General features: G+C 38.7%; 1 protein-coding gene across 1 annotated transcript in view; it reads left to right on the top strand.

The window, feature by feature from the left end:
• itga3a (integrin, alpha 3a) overlaps positions 1–23053 on the top strand; it is a 55826-nt gene that overhangs the window by 10363 nt on the left and 22410 nt on the right. Inside the window, exons 2-10 of the mRNA XM_053649228.1 lie at positions 10405–10532; positions 11390–11475; positions 12593–12839; positions 13677–13769; positions 14066–14288; positions 17853–18046; positions 20601–20689; positions 21692–21828; positions 22704–22781. Of these exons, the coding sequence (XP_053505203.1) occupies positions 10405–10532; positions 11390–11475; positions 12593–12839; positions 13677–13769; positions 14066–14288; positions 17853–18046; positions 20601–20689; positions 21692–21828; positions 22704–22781 (1275 nt within the window). The remainder of the gene's footprint in view (positions 1–10404; positions 10533–11389; positions 11476–12592; positions 12840–13676; positions 13770–14065; positions 14289–17852; positions 18047–20600; positions 20690–21691; positions 21829–22703; positions 22782–23053) is intronic.

The raw sequence follows: 23053 nt of genomic DNA, 5'->3' as shown, positions 1-23053 counted from the left end.
TTCGATTAATCGATTAATTGGACAGGGGGCAAACTTTCAGTGCCGTTTTTTCGTTTATTTAAAATAAAATCCACAAACTGAGTGTTACAAATATAAACTTCAGACTAAAATTTTACACAACTGTTTGTCCAATTATATAAGACTGAAAAGAACCCATTACACACACACACACACACACACACACACACACACCCACACCCACAGCAGAATATATATTATTCATTTAGGACTGTAGTTCAGTTAGTTGATTTTTGTGCATCAATAAAAAGTAATACATAAATACTTATATATAATATAAACGTTTTAACTTTTTATAAAAGGTAATGTTGACTCTGGGTATCTGCTAAAGCTAGCGGTGTCACATTACGTGTGTATGATGTCATGCGCCGTTGACTAGGAAGTGGCTTGTACTTCCGGTTAGTAAAAAAAACCCGCTAGTGTTCCATTTGAAATTATATTACCTTTCTAAAATTCATACACTAGACGGTAGAGTACATAATGCATAGTGCAAGTGTAAAGTACATCATTTGAGACACAACTTTAGTATTTACTCTTTGATTCGTGTTTTCGGAAGAGAAGTAACAGTGAGTAAACTTGCCCCGTACCACGTGCAAACCAACTAATCGATAATGAGATTTGTTGACAACGATTTTCATAATCGATTATTATTGATTAGTTTTTGCAGCTCTAGCTGTAAATATAGAGGTAGATGCAGCGTCTTTCAGTGGAGTCTGGTTGAAATCTATAAAAGTAATTTTTCAGTTTTGTAGGTAGGCAGATTCAATCATGCTAGAACTTTACTTCTGACTGAGATTCACGCACACTGGAAACATAGTTCAGTTCAGGAAATCTTGCAGGTTTAAGAGCTGTATAGTAGAAAATGTCAAAATATTCCACATGAAGGGTTTTCCAAGGCACACACACACACCCATCATTATCATGATAAACTATGTCATAATATACGGTTTTCCCCCAGAGATATCTTATTATTATAATTGTGATATTTTTACTTATCTTTATCTTAGATTATCTTTAGATTAGATAAATTTATTATATTTCAACTGGATGGAGGCTGCAACAATGCCTGGTAATTGACATTGACATTGACAATGCTTGGTAATGTTAATGATACATAAATGTTCACATCTGCACCAAATTTTGAACTCTTGTGAATTACAGTTTTACAGTGTGTGTATGTGTGTGTAAATACTCTTTCAAATATAGAATTGTATAGCTAAAATCAGGTTGTTTACTTGCTTTATGTGACAGTTCAGTTCAGTTCAGCTTTATTGTGATCATTCCATTACAGTATAATGAAAAAAAATAATAATGAAAAAAACAACATAAAAAAAACAGAATTGAATATAACTGCTGCTTCCTCTGTATTTGATACACACACCACACATACGGTGTTGATAATAATGATAAGTAAGAAACCAGACCCTGTGAAGGAAACATGCATACCTCTGTGTGTGTGTGTGTGTGTGTGTGTGAGAGAGAGAGAGTATGAATATGTACAAAATGCTCATTGTGTATTTTCTTCTTATTTATTGCTATTATTTTATCTTAAATTAATTTTTTTTAATTGCGTATGAATGTGTATAAAAGTGTATGTCTGTAATTTAATGTTAGCAATGCTTTGGCAATGTAAAGTACTTGAATTTTGAAACTTGAGAGAGGAAGCGAGCGTGAGAGAGTGAGAGAAAGAGAGAGAGCTGGTTCACACAAAACCTGCAAATATTTTGCAGGACTGAACGAGTCAAGTCTGTGTAAGGTGCAACGTGTGAGACATTTAGGGGTTTTTTTTGTCCCTGGAGTGAACTCATACAGAGGAAGTGACTCAGACTCATTCGGTGTGGGTTTGGTTTTATAAATAAATAAAAAAATAAAAATAATTATATATATATATATATATATATATATATATATATATATATATATATATATATATACATACATACATATATCAACCAGAACTTCCTGCGTCTGACTGTGTGTGTGTCCGTGCACCCATCTGGGTGTGTGTTTGCAAAGACTTTCAGAGATGTTAACATTCAATTGAGACACAGTCGCTCAGACAGACAGCATCAGTGAAAGATGAAAGCCACCAAGACCATTAAATGCCAATAAAATGATTATTATCTAGTTTATGATATTGCAATTTTGTGTAAACAAGGTTTTGTTTATCTGGACTGGAGTTGAAATCCGAGAAGCCTTTAACATCATGGGACCCTGCTGCAAAACATTTAGGAACTTGGGAATGAGGGAGACTTATTATTTTTCCCTTACCTGTATTATTACACTTGTGCATTTCAGGAATGGGGATCAGTCAGGCAGGCGGTATGGGGGAAAAAAATTCATCTTATGAGCCAACTGGCAAAAATGTGAAAAATTTGGGCAGCAGTCTGGAGTCCATAACTGAATCTCAGATATTCATTTATTAAGCTTTAACTGAGATACAGCATCATCAATAACAGTCTGTCCTCATGTGCACATTAAAAATGTGTGAGAGAAGAGGAGTGATGAGTAGAAAAAAAGCAGACTTGGGTGATAAGCAAGACAGTGAGTGAGGGAATGCCTTTGATTTTGAACACACACACACACACACACACATACATGCACACACACAGACACACACAAACACACACACACACACACACACACACACACACACGTTTGCCTCTTTATTCTCGTGATGACCTTCCTTTGAAATATTTATTCATGCATCTATTTAATGCTATGCCTACACCTAAACCTTATACTATCCTTAAACTCAGTAACTAAAAGGATGCCTTTTGGCTCTTTTTCCTTTGCCACAAGCCTTCTTCCTTATGAGGACCAGTCAAATATATTTCTATCCTCATGGGGATATTTGATCCCCCAAAAAACATTCCCCCCATTTTTAATACAATGAGTCTATAGTCTGAAAACCATGGATATGATTTCATTTTCAGTCATGAGCCAAGCAAAAGTGACCATGAAAATGACATGCAAATGAATCATATAATGAAAATACGGTGTGTTATTATGAATATTGCTTTCAGGAATCGTTCATCTTCAGTAACCTTTTTATCCTGCACAGAGTCCAGTGGATCTGGAGTCTATCCTAGGAACATTAGGTGTAGCAGTGCAAGGATACACCCTGGACTGTGTGTTTGATTGCAGGGCATCAAACACACAGTCATATTCCAGTTCGTACAGGATTTCACCGAGTTTTATTTGTGATTGTTGCTGCCAAAAATGCTTGATTTTGCTGCGGCTTTTAAAAAAAATATTCTGCTTTGTTGTGGAAAACTACTTGAATTGGCGAAATTGCAATTGCACAAAAATTGCATGATCTTTCACAGTGATGTTTGTTGGTAAATGAGACCTTTTAGGTGTACTCATAGTTGACGCACGTAAATTGAAGAGGGCTTTGGCTGAATGCACACTTTGATGATGTCAAATGACACGTCTAGGCCCAGATCTGCTGTAGTATCTGTGGTAATTTTGAAAAGTTGCAAGCTCCTCCGAATATCACTTGATTTTGCATTAATTTCTGCGATCACAATATCCTTTAGGGACTGATAGTCGTGTTCACACCTAGCAGCAACTACTAATACAGTTCAGCTATCAGTTCAGCTTGTTTGCTGCTTCTCTAAAGGATCACAGTTTAATATGACATTTGATTATGTAAGGAATAAAACACTTAGGAATTTGCTGTTATAGAAAAATAGTCAACAACAGTGTGGTGTGATATGACCCAACATGAAGCAGAGTTACAGTACTGGGATTACCCTGAATTAAACTTTTATTTTTTATTTTTACAGTAACTGCATGCCCCAAGGTGTTTTCTTCCTCTTAGAAATTTGCCAACAATTTTTAATTTATTAATGAATCGCACGTTGTACTTTTAACCATTCATGGTTGTATTTAATATTGTGGACAGTCTGTTAGACAAATTAGTTCATTTTATCATTCCCTCACCAGCCTTTCTATTTTCTGTCACCTGAAATTCCATCCATCCATTTTCCATACCGCTTATCCTTCATAGGGTCGGGGGGGACCTGGAGCCTATCCCAGGGAATTCAGAGCACAAGGCAGGGGTGCCAACCCATTGCATGGCACAGTCACATACATTCCACACCTATTCACACACTACAGACAATTTGGATATGCTAATCAGTCTATAACGCAGGTCTTTGGACTGACGGAGGAAACTGGAAAACCCAGAGGATCCCTCAAAGCATGGGGAGAACATGCAAACTCCGCACACACAAGGCTGGAATTGGAAATCGAATCCCCAACCCTGGAGGTGCCAAGCAAACGCACTAACTACTAAACCACCATGCACCCATCTCTCAGGATGTGTGTTTGTGTGCATGTGTGTGTTCATGCTGTACTGTAGCATCATGCAAATGGTAAATGGTCTGCACTTATATAGCGCTTTTATCCAAAGCACTTTACACTGTGTACTCATATACACTCACACACACTCACACACCAATATTAGCAGAGCTGCCATGCAAGGCGCTAATTTGCCATCGGGAGCAACTTAGGGTTCAGTGTCTTGTCTTTGGTATGTGGAGTCACGTGGACCAGGAATCAAACCGCCAACCCTACGATTAGTGGACAGCCCGCTCTACCACCTGAGCTACAGCCGCCCCATGCTGGTTTATATATATGGGTATGTTTATCTGCTCAAATCTGTGTATGCTGTGTTTTATTCCTCTCTACCTGCCTGAACATGACTGTGGTTAATCTGCTTAAAAGACACTCTTTTGTGTTTCTGCATTCTCTTTCTGCTTTTAGTGATGTTTACTGAAAGGGCAGGGCTTCTGTTGTGTGCTGAGACTTATAATGAAAAGTGCTGATGTACACCCAAACACATAGACTCACACACACATGAAGTACGGATGTATTCCAATACATTCCAATACTGTAACCAACACTTGCCTTGTTACTTTACCATGGTTAAGTCCTTTTGGCCACCGTACATAATTTCCATTACTGTATCAGCTTAAGTGAATATAAACATTCAGCGTACCCACAATTTGTGTTACTTTTTTCTGTTCAAAATCAGCAAATCATTCATTCATTCATTCATCTTCCATAACCACTTTATAGTGGTCAGGGTTGCAGTGGGTCTAAAGCTTATACCAGGAACACTGGGCATGAGGCTGGATTACACCCTCGATGGAACACCATGGGACGCACGCACACACACACTGACACACTCATTTATACCTAGAACAATTTAGCATAGTCAATCCACCTTGCAGCATGTTTTTGTTACATGGGAGGAAACAGGGAACACAGAAGAAACCCAGGCAGACACATAGAAAATGTGAAACTCCACACAGACAGTAACCCAAGCTCAGGATCGAACCTACTGTAGAGCTGTGAAGTGGCAAAAGCTACCATTGTGCAACTGTGATGCCTGATGGAAAATAAATAATTTCAACAGTTGCTAGGCTCAGATATGATTGTGTTTTCTGTGTGGATAAGAAAAATCCATATAAATTCCATGAAGTTAAGTCCTTCATTAGTCTTGATGCAGCGTTGCCCATTCTGATGGCCATGTGTCTTCCACTCATGGTGAACAGAATTACAGGATCACCTTGTCTGAGAAGAACACACAGCAATGCTTCTTCAAATTTGTCTAAAGTAAGGGGAAGACAGCTGTTCGCATGTTAAATTCTGAATGGGACAGACCTTATCTGCTCTGCATAGCCAGCCTCCTTCAGCATGAAACAGCATGAATGAATTTTGTTACATTTACCCATGCCATTAATATTCCTCTCAGAACAACGCACAAATTAGAGCTCAGACGAACATGGAGTGATGAACAGGCCACGTGTTTGGGACAAGCAAGTCTAGGACAAGCAGTGGGTGTAAAATACAATTAGTGAAGGCAGGATACAAGTGCATAAATTAAGCATGTGTTTTATTATGGGAAATTCCAAGAATCGTAGTCAGTGTCAATAGCATGAGATTAAACACAGCCAGGATGAACACAGGGCAATCCATAATCAGAACTAAAGAAAACAGACAAGGGTCAAAACCAGAATGTACAACAAGAAACAAACAACAGGGACCATGGAAGAATAAGGGTTGGACTTATCAGGATAATGGACGACAAGAGTTCACAAGGAGAAACAGAAATAATAGGGAAGAAATAACCAAGCTAATCAATTTGAGACACAGGTGAACACATTAGGGGAAACTTACCAACTGGAAGTGAATTTGGGGATCTTGTCATTGAAAATATGAGAACGATACTGTATCTGGGGGTCCCAATGTTGATTCTACTGAACCTATGGAATCAGTGAACGTTAGGGCCAGTGGTTGGGTCCTCTGTGGAATGTTCTCCTCAGTATTAAGCTTAGACACAGACTAACAGACACGTTTTGTTGTTGGGTTTTGTTGTATAGTGTGTTAACCCTGTTGGCATTGGTTGGCATTTGTTTTCACCCACTGAACTTGTTCAATTGACTTGTGCAATGATGATGAGGCAAGTGCCCATGCGCTAGGTGCTAGGCGTGATAAATTGTCAGAGATGCCATTTCACCTGGTGAATGCCTAAAGATTACACTTCGCTTCTTGGCAACAGTTAATAATCAGTGAATAATCCTCAGTTCAGGTGAGAGCATGGAGTTTGATTTTATTCAGGGCTTTGAAAATTAACGATCAAATCATGTTGGATGTACAAAAACAAATTGTGTTAATATAACTTGATTCAATCATGTGGAACCGATGTATGCATTTGAATTCAGTAAATTCAATGAGCTTTTTTTCCCCATTGAATCTTCCATTAATGATTTGTCCTTGTATTTGTGTAAAGCCTAAAAAATGTTTGGTTGTGTCTGCTGGGGCATTGTGAACATGACAGTTGTGTTTCCCAACATTCTAAATCCAACTTTTAAAAGTTGTTGGTTGTCTGCGTTGTTCAGCGTCTGTCAGTGCAGTGTGAAGTAGGCTTTACAGTTATCACAATATCTGAATTATGACTTCAATACCAATACAAGGTGTATTGGAACCAAAGTGATACTTTGGTTTAAATTAAAATAAACGCACATTAGTCATTGAACACCCAAAATTAAGATACATGAGTACTGGGTACTGTAGCTTTGAAGCATGTGTTAAGAATGTAGGACATTTCAGGTGAATCTGCATGTTGATGCTTGTGTTGTTTTCCTGTACGATCATTTACAGTAATGCCTCACTTAGCGCTTCCATTGAAAACTTCGTAAGCCCCCCTGTGTACAGCCGTCTAATGTAGGTCTTATCTATGGAGAGATGCTTGTCAGTCAGATCTCTATCCATGTTTGCTGGTTGCATGCTGGGGTGGCTTGGCTCAGGTGGTAGAGCGGGTTGTCCACTAATCGTAGGCGTAGGGTTGGCGGTTCGGTTCCCGGCCCACATGACTCCACATGCCGAAGTGTCCTTGGGGAAGACACTGAACCCCAAGTTGTTCATGATGGCAATTTAGTGCCTTGTATGGCAGCTGTGCTGCCATTGGTGTGAGTGGGTGAATGAGACACAGTGTAAAGCGCTATATAAGTGCAGACTATTTGCTTGTTTATTGTCTGGTCGACTGCAAGGTAAATATACCCATAGCTTGCTCCTTCTTTAGCCATGCACTTGAGTCTTGCCCAACCAAGTCAAAATATCATGCACTATTCGATTCACCAAAAGACAAAACACAATGTCATTTTACTTCTGGTTTATTGAAATACAGCATATAAGTATCTAATGTACCCATTTATCATGAATGTTTGATACCTCATGAATCTCTACCTGACATGTCACATGAGTGCCAGCCTCCTCGGATAAATAAAATTCCTTCTTATCAGTAGAGGATGAGGCTCCTGCTTTAACATGTTAGAACCCAGGGTGGTAAGAAATTATATAATTGGAGAAGAATGGAGAAGAGGGGGTCCACAAGCAAGTCTTTTCACTGTCTTGATATATTCATGATATACTCTGATGTGTCTGAGAATTACAAATGTTTTTATGTGCACGATCCAACATGTATGTCCAGTCCTCCAAAGCTAACTGGACCACCAACAGCTCATATTTCCACACAACACATATCAGTTGTTTCAGTTGATGATAATGTACAGAGTTAGCTTTCTGCTGAACTCCCACGCCAGTCTCTGGGCCAGTAGGCGGTAGACGGATGACTGAAAAAAACTTTTTTTGCTTTCCTCAGAAGACAGAGTGCCCTGAATTACATTAAACCTCAAACTCAAGAGAAGACAGAAAGAGGCATGACTTTTACTTCTCCTTCTCTCTGGTCCTCTCCTGCACCACTTGTCTCTGTCTCTCTCTCTCTCTCTCTCTCCTCTCCTTCCACATGTCTACTCTTCTGTGTTTGTCCTCTGTGTCTTTATCAGCTCTACGTAATCCCAATGTGAGCTGAATATCAATCAGAGTGGAATAAAATGATAAGCATGTGTCAGAAAGACAAACAGGCAGACCAGATAGATAGAGAGGAAGACAGGCAGACAGACACAGGTATTAATGTCACATTACACCTCTGAGGTTGCAGTGTGGTTTTGAGCATGAGCACTTCTGTTTTCACGTTTCCTGTCATGTTTTGTTTTCATTATCCATATGCTGTCATGTGTGTTTTAGTTTGATTTTGTGTCTTGTATGTCATTGGTATATTACTCTATTGTATTGTCAGACCTTTTGATAAAGCATTAAGTCTGAGCCTTGTTTTCCTGTGTTCAGTTTTTTCCGGGTTGATACTCATTTGTTTTTTGTTTTTTTTTGTTGTTGTTGTTTTTTTGTAATGTGGATTTGCCCTTTTTGATGCTGCATGTCTGTGATTTAACCCATACCTGGAACTGTCGCGTTGCACTCTCCTCTCAGCATAAAACATTATTTCTCAAAACATTACACTAGTCCGGTTTGAGGGGGCACGGTGAGTTAGTGGTTAGCATGTTTGCTTTGCACCTCCAGGGTTGGGGATTTGATTCCCACCTCCGCCTGTGCTTCGGGGATTTCCTCCGGTTACTCCAGTTTCCTCCCTCAGTTCAAAAACATGCATTGTAGGCTGATTGGCATCTCTAGATTCTCTGTAATGTGTGAATGTGTGGGTGATTGTGCCCTGCGATGGGTTGGCATCCCATGCAGCGTGTCCTCTGCCTTGTGCCCCGAGTCCCCTGGGATAGGCTCCAGGCTCCCCTTCGACCCCTGTATAAGTGGTACAGAAAATGGACGCATGGATGTATAGTCCAGTTTGTTTGATTACCTTTGTTGAGAAGCACACATGCTATGGAGCCGTAAAGGACAGTTGAGAAACTTTATCTGCCCTAACTAGGCTGCGTGTTGAATCGTATATCTGATTATGTGCACATGCCTAAATCTAAACTTGCCATGAATAATCCAATCAGAGCAACAAGCATCAGTTCAGACACAGAATCACTGAGCAATGATGGTGTGAAGCCGTAACTTGTCTCTAACTACAGCTGATATGAATCAGACTGAATCACACACAGCTATCATTCTTACCATAGTTCAGTCCAGTTAGATGTTTCACAAATTAACTTTCTAAACATCTAAGCTAGTGTTAGCTAGCTAACAGATTAACCGATTCAAACGCTGGCATGATGTATACAATTTACAAGCTCAGCGACATTGTACGCAGTTTGTTTACTAATCAGAAAAACCTTCAAGATGCAATCTTTAAGATTCCGAAGCTCTCGGCCAGAAAGGTATACAAAAGCCTGTGGCTAATGAAATGTCTGAGCTTGAGTACATAAACTGATTCATTCTGTGAGTTCAGTGGAATCTTAGCCTGAGGAGTGTGAGGGAGTGGTGTATGTGTGTGTGTCTGTGTGTGTGTGTGTGTGAGGGAATGAAGTGTGTTCACGCGTGTTTATGTCTGCACACGCACAGACACACTCAGAAACGTGCATGCTGTAAAACAAGTCATGCTTCATTTCAAACTCCAACTGAGCAGCAGAGGTCATAAAAAATGAGAAGTCTTGTGTATGCTAACATTGTTTGAAAATATGATTGTCATAAAAAAAGCCCATATATGGAAATGCTCCAATACCCATTTGAGGAGCCATAAAACTCTTGCAGCTTTCTTTTTGGGCTGTAGTTTTCTATGTAAAGTCATTTAAGGATAAATAAATAATAAACAAACAAACAAACAAACAAATAAATAATAAATAATAAATAAACCTTCACCTCAGAGTTCATTAGAATTCCTTTATGAGTAACCATGCTAACTTTTGATCATTTATATCAGTAGTATTTAAATAGCTTTAACAAAGTTGAATACTTTAGCCGAATTTGTTTTATTGCCCTGGTCTTCCAATACAGTAGTTTTAATCCAATGAGAAAAACCAAAATATTGTTACGTCCTATGAATTGGATGGGTCTCACTTCATTTTTTATTTGTTATAGACTGCTGGTTGGCGCACCACAGGAGAAAGCAGAGTCTAACTTGCGGGCTAATCAGACGGGAGACATGTATGCTTGTCCAATCACTACAGACCCTAAAGACTGCATACGGACAAACCTGATCACCTCAGGTAATGTACATATACCTTAATCACCATGCCATCCCAATTCTGCCTAATCATTTGTTCCCCCATAGCCGCCAAAGAGATGTTCACTCATTTTTGTTTTATAATATTGAATATCTCAGTTTGTTTCAAGCTCCTAAGTAAGTGAAGAAAATCAGATTATTAGATAAATAAATATTAGAGTCAGCTATTTTATAGAAAGCTACAGAAATTAATTTGCTATAATAATTTGGGATAAAATGAGAAAGAATGTTAACATACCCAAATGCTAGCTAATCCAATAAGCAGACATTATATTTTCTGCAGAATGTATGGTGAAAATTATCACAAATCCGGTAAATTTACACTTCTGATTCAATCAAACACATCTAGCTAGCAACTGATAGTTGAATAACTGCATAGTTAGCTAGTTCAAATGGATAATCACAATAAGCCACAGTACTACTGAGGGAAAGTTTAAAATTATTAAGCAATGACATATATGATAGACATTTAAAGGACAGCTTCTTCTTTAATTGTGTAGCTAGCTGACTAGGTAAACTTGATAACTAGCCAGCACTTGTCAATGGTTGATTAGCTAACCTTTGTTAGCATAATGAATCAAATCATTTGTATAAAACTGGTACTAACATTTCATGTTGCTAAATCTTGGCTCAAAATGATGACATTTTGTCCTTTAATTGGTAAGATATAAATATAGAGATAGATATAGATAGTCAGTAAATACTTTGTTAAGCTAGCTAGCCTACAAGTTGAAATGCTATCATTATACATTTTGCTAGTACTTTCTCAGAATAAAAGTGGACGTAATGATCTTGTGTGTGTGCATGTGTGTGCGTGTTTGTGTGTGTGTATGTGTGTAGACACTGTGGGTGCAGAGGACGTTATAGAGGGAATGTGGCTCGGCGTGTCCGTAGTCAGTCAAGGGTCTCAGAAAGGGAGAGTGATGGTGAGTGTTATCAAGCTACTTCATTCTCTAATTGAGATTTATGCTTGTGTATGTGTCTGTTTACAGGGCTCTCAAGTTTTATCAAAAGTTTGGAGTGAGATTACATGTGTTAGGTGAGGAGCCACTCAAATATTTGCAGCAGCGGCCCCTCGGCCCCACCCAATTCTCTCAAGTTTTTGCTAGCAGTTCAAAGTTCAACCAGCACAATAGAAATTATAATAATTGGTAAATCTGATAAAAGACAGACAAATTCATCCAAATAAAATAAAATTTTTTTTTAATATATTTCAAAAATACAAATATATCAGAAATAAAAAGAAATTTGGCCCCAAATGAGCAAACTGAACAGCAGTGCTCAATGTACATACTGTACACATACAGTAGGATTACAGAACTTGCCCCGAGCATGTATGTGAAGCTGTGTGTGTGTGTGAGTACATATTGCAGCTTCTGAATGGTGTTTTGTGTTGTAAGTGTTGGTTGCACATTTTGATGCCTTGATGACAGTGGAGGGAGCTCCCACTTAAAGCACTGCAGCTCAAGGCCAGCCTTTTTCACCATCATGATGGATGATAGCGTTCAGTCAAGAGCCAAACTGTTCCTAGTTTTGGTTTTAGCCTACTTCAACTCAAACATACCATTAAACACAGTATCAGCGATTTAACTGGAACTTTAAACTTGCTCACAATTGTAGTTCATAACATATCAAGTAGGGACAGCACTGTGGGTCGACCTACCAGTGCAAAACATATTGGACTAAATAAACAGCAACTTCATGCACAGTGGGGAGTCACAGATTGGTCAAAGCAAGGAACTGTCGGAGGAGGTCACATCTTCATAAATAATTACTGCATATATTCACAGGTTTGTATATTTGCAGATTGCTAGCAATATGTCTACCTATCTAGTTAGCCGAGTTCCAAATTTACTCACTTTCAGTATCCGCTTTATCCTGATTAGGGTTCCAATGTATTCAGAGCCTATTCTGGGAACGCTGGGCATAAGGCAGGAATACGCCCCAGATGGGATTCCAATCCTTTGCAAAGTGCCATGCAAGCACTGTAGATAAATCCTAAGCACACAGGCATGGTTGTGATGCACTTTAAATCTTGTTTAGGCCTGCGGTCATCGCTACAGCAGGACCATGGACAATGGCGCGAACCTGCGCATGATCGGGAAGTGTTATATCCGGTCGAACGACTTAAGCTATGATGAAGCATACGATGGCCAATGGCAGGACCGCCAGGAGGTGTGTAGTCCTAATGGAGACCAACTCATGGAGGGGATGTGTAATATGGGCATCTCTGCCACCATGACAGAAACTGAGGTTATCGCTGGAGCTCCGGGCTGCTACAACTGGCAAGGTCACACCTACACACATAGACAAACAGACACCCAAATATTGTTAATGAATATTCACAAACATATGGGAAAATAGTTTTGTCATATAGGGATAATGTCTGAGTGGAGGGGAACAGTAAGAACCTTGATTGTGATTCTGTGATTGTGATTCTGATTGGTCATAATGTTTTGCTGGAAGGTTTACTTTATTGCGGTTGTTCTAATACGTTACAATTTCTATTAGGACAACTTACACACTGACCAGAAATTGCTCTTTATGTTTGGATGTTGATACCAAGAGACTGCTGTAGTATTTTTAGTTTGAGGCCAAATGAATTGCATTAAAAGAGTCAACGCTTGAATCCACCATCACTGGCACTTAATCCATGCACTATATATTTCAGGAGAGCAAGCTCAAGTGCTCTTACATGCATTGTATTTCAAAGACACTGCCTCTCTGTCTGTATGATTGTCTGTATGTTTCTCTCTCTGGTGTTTAGTCTGATCTGATTGATATTCAGCTCACAGTGTACTTATAAAGACACCCAGGACAAACATGGACGGATGGACAGAGAGGAGAGGGGGGTGGAGGGGCAGAAGAGAAAGGCAGAGGGAGAGAAGAGAGTCATGGGTGGAGGAAGAGAGCAACAGAGTGAAGGAGAAGTGAAAGTCATCCCTCTCTCTGGTTCAGTTCAGGGTTTAAATGCTAATAAAAATAGATGGAGAGAAGGTAGACTGTAGACGTTAAAATCAGTTGTGCAGTTGTATTGCTATAAAATCTAATCATGCACACCCCGAGAGGCTAGGGGATTTACTATTATTTTTAATTCTCCTCATAAAAATGGCCTTTTGTCCTGCAGGTAATTCATATGTGGTTTATAGGAACCCAGATGACATGTTTGAGACCCAGATCATCAAACTTCAAGACATGAGTACTGGAAACATCTACATTGGTAAGAAGTGTGTATTAGTGTCAATTATAGACTAATGTGTCCTGTACTATGGGGTCTGAGTGCACTCCTAAGGGCTGCTTTTATCCTATCAGTCTTTACTAATGTAAGCTCTGTGTGTTCTTGGAGATTGAGAGATGTAACTCATGATGTAACCTATTTGGAACTTGTAAAGATGTAACTTTTTGGCAACTTGCAACCTCCCAAAGATGGGGCGAAACTTTGCAGTTGTTTTGTCTGCTGCTGTTTTGTATGTATGTAATGGCTGTATTGTAAATGTTGTGTATTTTGACATCCAGGCTACTCGGTGGGGAAAGACAATGGAATACTGAGCAAAGATGATGACACAGTTGTGGCTGGAGCGCCAAGATACAACAGTAAGGGCTCAGTGATGCTAATGAAAGTCATCACGATTGACGATGGCACTAGAGAGCTGAAGGAATTGAATTTAATACTAGAGGGTGAACAGGTCGGCTCGTACTTCGGAAACAGCATCGCTATCGTCGACATCAATAACGATGGGTAAGACCAGACAGTTCATGCTTGGTCTCTTTTAACACTGACACTATTTTCTGTTTTTAACACCTCCACTCTTGAGTTAGTGGTTAGTATGTTTGCACCTTGGTGTTGGGCTTGATTCCTGCCTCTGCCCTGTGTGTGTGGAGTTTGCATGTTCTCCCTGTGCTTCGGCGGTTTCTTCCAGGCACTCCAGTTTCTACCCCCAGTCCCCCCCCATTATTGGAGGAGACCAGGTGTAATGATTATCTATTCTATATAAAATCTATCTATCTATCTATCTATCTATCTATCTATATATATACATATATATATATATATATATATATATATATATATATATATATATATATATATAACATAATCTATAATCTGTTTTGATACATAGATAGATAGATAGATTTTTTTTTGCTTTTGTGTTTTTGTACTTTTTTAAAATTACTTTTCATAACTTTTATGACTTTTATAAAACTATATAATGGACAGGTATGGAGCATGAATGTTTCTGAACACTATAATTACTTTGAACAACAGAAATAGGTTGTAATAACGTGGACTATTTTACATGTAAAACATGTTGCATTCCATTTGTCTTGTTTGGACAAAGGGCGTGGCTCATTACTCATGACATTGTAAATTCAATCAGTGGGACACCTGCGCTTGCTTCTTTTCACATTCACATCTATGTCAGCTGCCGTGCGATCAATGGAATGTGCTGCTCCGGCTCTCAGGCTCTCACTGAACAGAGCAGACGCAGAGAGAGGTGAGAGTGCAGCAGGAAAGCAAGACAGGACAGTACTGTCCTGTCTTGTACTGCAGGACAGTAATGGCAACATTTGGAAAGTTGCTAAGGTTTGTCCAAAAAGTTGCAGGATTTGTTGCTAGGCGCTTTTTTTTGGCAAAAATTAGTCGCTAAAGGGGTCTGAAAAGTCACTAAGTTGGCAACCCTGGTCTGCACTGACTACTGATGTGTCATTCATGAACGATTTGTTCATTTTGAACGAATCTTTAATATGACTCGGGAACAACGAGTTGTCTCAGAGTGTGATTTGTTAATTTTTGACCGGGCATGTCCCCAGCAACATCCCCATAGGATCTGTACCGGAAACAGTAATGATTAGTTCACGTCTCGAGTCTTCGGGTTCAAGTCGTTCATTCTTTCGGTGATCGCCCCATTGCCAATGCACCATGCAGTACCGGAAACGGGATAAACGAACGACTCGAACCCGAAGACTCAAGAAATGAATTAATCATTTCTGTTTTCGGGGAACAGACGTGACAAATGTGACGTGACAAAAGAATGACTCGGACTGGCAGATGAGATGAACTAACAGACTGCATAGCCTGAAGACCCAGTTAAGCTATTAATTAATAATTTCTGTTTCTCATAATGCGGCCTTGGTTACATTAGCCTATAGTTTATTTTATAGTTTATTAAGTACTAGGTGTGTTGGGGAATTTAATATGTAACATTTTAATTATATTCTGCTGAAATGAACGAAATGACTCGAAAAAAGATTAGTTTCAAAGATTCAAAGATCCGAGTCAGCAAAATGATCGGAACTTCCCATCACTAGCACTGACAGCTAGATAAAAGGCAGGCTAAGCGCCACCTCTCCCCAGCAAAAAGAAAATACAGAGGGAACGTGGGGTTTTTCATTTATGCACGTTCTATTTGAAAAGCAATAAAATACACGGAGTACCCAAATGATGCCCTGTCTGTGTTTTTTTCTTTCTTGAAAACAATTTGCGCCCCACTTCCGATCTACCCACCTGGTTGAGAACCACTGGCGTAGAACAACCAGACTGAAGCAGCCTGTTGTTTCTGAGCAAACCCTAGTGTGGTTTGATTGCTGTGAAGGTGTGCAGCAAAATGTTGTGAGAATTGGACACGGTACATATTTTATATGGATGGAGTGGGGTGTCAGAAACTAATATACAATCTATGTGCTTGTTGAACATGCCATTCCAAAACCATGGCCATTAATATGGAGTTAGTCCCATTGTTGCTCCTGTAACAACCTCCACTCTTCTGGGAAGGCTTTGCACTAGATTTTGGAATGTGGCTGTAGGGATTGGTGCCCATTCAGCCACAAGAGCATTAGTGAGTTTGGTCACTGATGTTGCGCGGGAAGGCCTGTCATGCAGCTGGTGTTCCAATTCATCCCAAATGTGATTATTGGTTTTGAAGTCAGGGCTGTGTGCAGGCCACTTGAGTTCTTGCACACCAACATCGACAAACAGTGTCTTTATGGACCTCGTTTTATGCACAGGGTCATCGTAATTCTACAGCATACAAAGACATTCTAGACAATTCTGTGCTTCCAACTTTGTGACAACAGTTTAAGGAAGGCCCACATATGGGTGTGATGATCAGTTGTCAATATAGTGCCCATATAGTTTATTGGATGACAAATTTTAATTTCAGCCATCACTGGAGTGGTCACTTGCAGGATGACAATTCCAAAGGATTACTGAATAGTTTGATTACAGTGTTGTGCCTTCAGAACAGCTTCAGTGTACATTGGAATAGATTCTACAAGTCTGTGGAACTGTACTTGTTGATGTGCTTTGGCTGCTCTGGCACGGTGGATCATCCGTGCAATCTACATATTTGATTAGGCACAATTTTAATGGCGGATACCCTTCCTGACACAACCCTCCCATTTTATCCGGGCTTGGGAGAGACACTTGGAGTGCACTGGCTTGTGCAACCCTCAGTGGCTGGCTTGGTTCCCTGCCCAGGAATTGAGCTCGGGTTCCCTGCCCGAGGATCTCTGTTGCTGGACCACCATGGGACCCCCTGTGGAACTGTACAGGAGGGATGAAACACTGTTCTTCCAAAAGATATTCCATTAATCTGTGTTCTGTTTGTTCCATAACACCAGGGTGGATTCCTTCTGAACTAGTGAAGTGTTCCCTTTTGCTTGTTTCCTTTCTAATTAGCAAAAGAAAGTTGTCACCTGACTGTGACCCCACAGGAGTATCAGAATTTTGAGTGATTCTTATCCTCAATGGAGAACAATAACAGCAAACAGGAATACTCCATCATTTACAAAGGAAAGTTTTGATGATGGTGGTACAGAGCACCATGTTGCTCCAAAGTTTCTCGTGTTCAATTAGGTGTTCAATTGGGTTGGGATCTGGTGACTGATCTGGTGACTGGTGAAGGCCATAGCATATGATTAAATAATTTATATATATATATATATATATATATATATATATATATATATTTATTTATTTATATTTAAAATCATTCAGTGACATCTCATGTCATATAATTATATGGCAATCTGAGATTATTTTTGTTAGCACTATGTTATAGTGTTATAGTTAATAGCAGATCTCAGATTTCCTAAGCAACTACAAATCCCTTGTGGTGTCACTAGTGTTATTAAAGTGTTTAAGGTTATAAATTCCTTAAAGCATTGTGGTGTAATGTTATACAATTTGTAAATATTATACAGCGTTCAGTTTTGTACATTGTTTAATTCTCTTTGTGAAAAGTTTTGAATGGTGATTAAACATTTATTAAACATTTATCAGAATGTTCTTTCATTTGTGCAGGTGGAAGGAGCTGATTGTTGGAGCACCGTTTTATTTTAACCGCAGTAGTGAGAAGGGCGGGGCTGTGTATGTGTTCATGAATGAAAACGGCTCATTCAAGCCCAAAACAGATCTGATGTTCACTGGTCCAAGTGACTCAGGTTTCGGCATGGCTGTGTCTTCCATCGGGGATGTCAACCAGGACGGTTTCCTGGGTAACATGTTATAACAATATCTTTTTCATTCTGTAACAGACAACAATCACACAGACAGAGTAAAGTATTAACTGGTATTACAACTTGGTAATGTAGTTGACTGCAAGCAGATTTTTTTTCTTTTTGCACTAAGCTGTTATTTTGTGGCCAGTAAGTAACACACTTGCAATATGGGTGAAGCAGAGCTCCTAGGGTTTTGACATTAGAAATCTGCTGACGCAGAGATTCTTTTCTGCTTCGGCCTAAATTTGCACTTCCATTACAGACTAATGACACTCGCCATGTCAAGACTGCATTGTCAAGACAGCATTTTCTTGACTTCAACCACAGGCTTAAAAGTCCTGTCCCATTTCTTATAATTTAGATTTGTGAGTCAAGTCAGCCAATGTATCATTATGACTGGAACATCATATAAATAATTAATAAAATGTCTAACAAAATGAATTAAATTGGCTAATTCACTATGGCTAATTCACAACAAAAGCATAGTGAAGTATGGCTACCGGTATAATAAACATTTAAATTCCCACCTGCTCAGTAAGACACCTAACACTGCAATTTAAAACAATATTTATGATTGTGCAGCCTGTACGTGTAGAGTTAGCGTGATTAGTAATGATTCCTCAGGCTTCAGTAATGACACTAAAACTCATATTTGTCCTTGATCTTTGATGATGGTGGTACAGAGCACCATGTTGCTCCAAAGTTTCTCGTGTTCATTTAGGTGTTCAATTGGGTTGGGATCTGGTGACTAGCTTGATACAATGTATTAGCTTGATACCAATATCTTTGTCACCTTGCCAGTTTTTTTTTTTTAACCATGATTGTAGATTTTAGACTCTTGGTGTTTAAAATAAATACGTTCACACATGAGAAGTGCACATTTGTGACACTGTCACATAAAATCTATAACTGACAAAAAGTGCATTATTTTGAAGCTGTTTTTTTTTTCTGAAACTAAAATGTGAATGGGAAATGTAGAGATGCATCTCAAAAAAATTGAATATCATTGAAAAGTTACTTTATTTCCGTAATTAATTCAAAAAGTGGAACTTTCATGTATTCTAGATTCAGTACATATAAAGTGAAATATGTCAAGCAGTTTTTTTAATTTTATTTTGATGGTTATAGCTTACAGCTTATAGAAATAAAAAATCCTGTATCTTGAAAGATTAGAATAAAGAATTTAATACAGAAATGTCAACCTTCTGAAAAGTATGTTAATTTATGCATTCAATACTTGGTCAGAGCTCCTTTTGCGTGAATTACTGCATCAATGCAGCATGGCATGGAGGCAGTCAGCCTGTGTCACTGCTGAGGTGTTATGGAAACCCAGGTTGCTTTGATGTGGTCAGTGATAGCTCAGTGGTTAAGGAGTTAGACTACTGATCGGAAGTTCGTGAGTTCAAATCCCAGCAGTGCTGCTGCTGTAAGGCTCATTAGAGATTTGTAAGTGGCTCTGGATATGGGTGTCTGCCAAATGGCATAAAATGTAAATGATAGTGGTCTTCAGCTTGTCTGTATTGTTGGGTCTAGTGTCTTTCACACTCTATGGGGTTCAGGCCAATAAAGCACAGTAATACCATGGTCACCAAACCAGTTACTACTAGGTTTGGCACTGTGGAAAAGGAAATCAGCATCTCCATAAAGGTTGTCAGTAGATGGAAACATGAAGTGCTCTAAAATCTCTTGGTAGACTTGAGAAAACACATTGGATCAACACCAGCAGATCACATGACACCCCAAATCATCGCTGACTGTGGAAACTTCACACAGGAGTTCAAGTAACTTGGATAACTTGGACAAGTAACTTGCCTCTTCACTCTTCCTCCAGACTCTGGGACCTTGATTTCCAAATGAAATACAAAATATACTTTCATCTTCCATTAATCATGATTGTGGTTGTGTGTACTGAACCAGACTGAGAGATTAGAGGCGCAGGAAACCTTTACAGGTGTTTTGAAATAATTAGCTGATTAGAGCTCTTCTCAGGTCAACATTTCTGTATTATAAATTCTTTATTCTAATATTTTGAGATACTGGATTTTTGATTTCCATAAGCTGTATGTGTAATGAATCTAGAATATATGAAAATTCCACTGTTTGAATTAAATTATGCAGACAAAAATGAACTTTTCCACGATATTCAAATTTTTTTAGATGCACCTGTAATCATCAGTTTACATGCTGCACTAATGGTCATGAATATACAGAATAAATATATAATGGCATGATCATAAAATTAATAGTGCGCTTGTGCTTTCTTACTTGTATTAAAAGAGAAAATATTTTTCATTTTGAATTGAGTCCCAGGAAAAGTACTAAATGGGGAAAATGCATTTTAATTAGCTAAAGGACAGTGCAAAAGGCTAATGCGATAAACACAAAGCAAACATTTATGTGAAAGCCTGAGGGCCAGTGTTAATTGTGATCACAGACAATATACTATGTACTCATTCCTGCTGCTGATTTTGCTAAACTATTTCATGCTGTGTTCTGTTTCCCCCTGGTGGTAATTGAGTTCTATTAATAGTGCAGTATGTCCCTGGTTTAGATTTTGCGGTTGGAGCGCCGTTTCACGGCTCAGGCAGGGTGTCTTTGTGGATGGGGGGAAAAGATGGAGTTTCACCCAAACCAAATCAGGTAAGAACATTAGCATGTTAGGGTAGAATTACAGAATTTAGCCTTTACAGGACTTGCAAATGACTCATGATGGTTTAAGGATCGTTAAAGTAAAAGGGAGTAAATTGGTGTGTGTGTGTGTGTGTAAAGATATATACAGTACTGTGCAAAAGTCTTAGGCACATGCAAAGAAATGCTGTACAGCAAAAATTCCTTCAAAATAATGAAATTAAATGTTTCTACATTTATTTATTTAAAAAAAAATACAGTAAAGAGCAGTAAACAGTAGTAAATTAAGCAAAGTTAATGTTTGGTGTGGCAAAAAAACAACAACAGTAATCTCCGGTACAATTTGTGCAGTTTTATAATGCAATGAGCTGTAAGTTTTATTGAGCATCTTGCAGAACCAGCCAAAGTTCTTCTTGAGACTTTAACTGTCGCACTTGCTTCTTATTTTTGCAGCAAAACCCATCAGCCTTCATTGCGTGTTTTTTCTCTGAAAAGTGGTCTCTTACATAATATGCTGCTTTCTTTAATGACAAACAAACATTATTCTATATCAGTGGTTTCAGTTAGCACTTTAATATGTACACTTAAATTGTATCTTGTCTCATTGGCCATTTTATCAGGTATACCTACCAATTAGGTGCATTTGCTCCACATAATTTGTCATACAGCAATGGACCACTGTTGACGAGATATTACTGTATTTGGGTGGTGGACTTTTGGTTGGTGTATGTGTTACAGCTGTGTTACTGGGTTTTAATCACTGTGTACATTTACTGACTACACCCATGGATAGCAATGCCACTGCAACAGTTGCCATCTCTGCTCCATTGATTAATACGAGTAAAGAGACGGGCAGCAGCAGATGCAACAGGTGGACTAGAGTCAGTAATTGTACATCTGCAAAGTGACCTACAGCAGGTTTAACAGGTTTAAGATGAGCGTAACTAAATGGATGTATCTATCAAACTTGGAAGTGAACATGTGTGTGCAAATCTTTGGTAAATGTGTGTTCAGGTGATTGAGGGGAGTGATGTGAGTAATGGTGGTTTCAAGACGTTCGGTTACTCCATCAGCGGTGGTCTGGACGTGGACGATAATAAATATCCTGATATTGTTGTTGGCTCTCTGGATGATAGAGTTGCTTTACTAAGGTCAGTATAGTCACATTATATTTACATTTCCTTCTTCGGTTAATGTTGTGGACTAACCTTGTTACACTCAGCCAGGGTTAGGGTTAGGTTCACAAAATTTCTTACAAATGTTTCAAGACCTGATTTGATACGACACCAAATAAAGAGTGCTCATTTGTTGGATAAATAGTAACGTGTTAGTTAGTATGTGATAATTTGCAAAAAAAACTTGTCACATGGATGAGTAATTGCACGTCAAGTATTGCATGGTGAATAAAGGCAATGAGATTCATCCAAAAACTGTTTCAAATACAATGTCAATGCCAAATTTGTAAATATGAGTGTGATTTTGATGATGTGAAGAGTAGCTAATGTGCTGTTACTTTTCTGCTGTTAATCATGCATATAAATACATGACCATGGTAATAATAAATGATTTTGCTTTATCTGGTACACCAAGACATAAGTTTTTTATAGCCCTTCTCCTTATTATATCCTAGTAAGTTGCACAATGTTGTCTTCTATTGGAAGAACAGAGCTTCTGCAAATTTAATACTTGCCCTTTGGTCATATGCTAGTAATTAACAGTTAATAATTCCCAAACAGGCTTTAAGCTTAGTAAATTATGTTATGGGTGCTAAATTAATCTATTTGCACAGACATCACCCTGTATTTGGCACTGTTCTATATTTTTTTGCTTATGCTTTAAGCTGCATTGCTCATTTGTACACATTTGCCATCCATAGCTGTCTTCATGCTACCTTCATAATGTAACAGATTTTTTAATCTGCCACAAAATGCCTAATGTGCTCATTTTTGCCAAACAATACGTGTTACTTTATTTAGTGTGTATTTTTCTATCTGTATAAGTGTGTGTGTCCTGTCTGTCTCTACAGAGCTCGTCCTGTCATTCACGTGAAAAAGAATTTCACTGTGACGCCCTCGCTCGTCGACCCAAAAGACTGCGAGTCCTGGTACGTATTTCTAAAATCACTCTATTGCTGCTTTCCACGCATGTGAGAAATTCCTGTTCGATATTTGCCACCTCTGACCACAAAACATTCTAGAGTCTAGATGCCAAATTCATGGAAAAGGTCATATTAAAATATATAGTCACACTATGTTAAATGGTAGGAATCAGAATACATTACATTTAATGTAATCATTTAACTTATTCTCTGACAGTAAATGCAGTGAAAAATCTCTTTCTGAGAACTTAATTCTGAATCTGAGTCAAAACCAGAAT

This window comes from Ictalurus furcatus, chromosome 2 (assembly GCF_023375685.1).
Source record: "Ictalurus furcatus strain D&B chromosome 2, Billie_1.0, whole genome shotgun sequence".
In the NCBI taxonomy this organism is placed as follows: domain Eukaryota; kingdom Metazoa; phylum Chordata; class Actinopteri; order Siluriformes; family Ictaluridae; genus Ictalurus; species Ictalurus furcatus.
The sequence above is the reverse complement of the archived record's forward strand: the minus strand, read 5'-3'. Positions and strand labels throughout refer to the sequence as shown.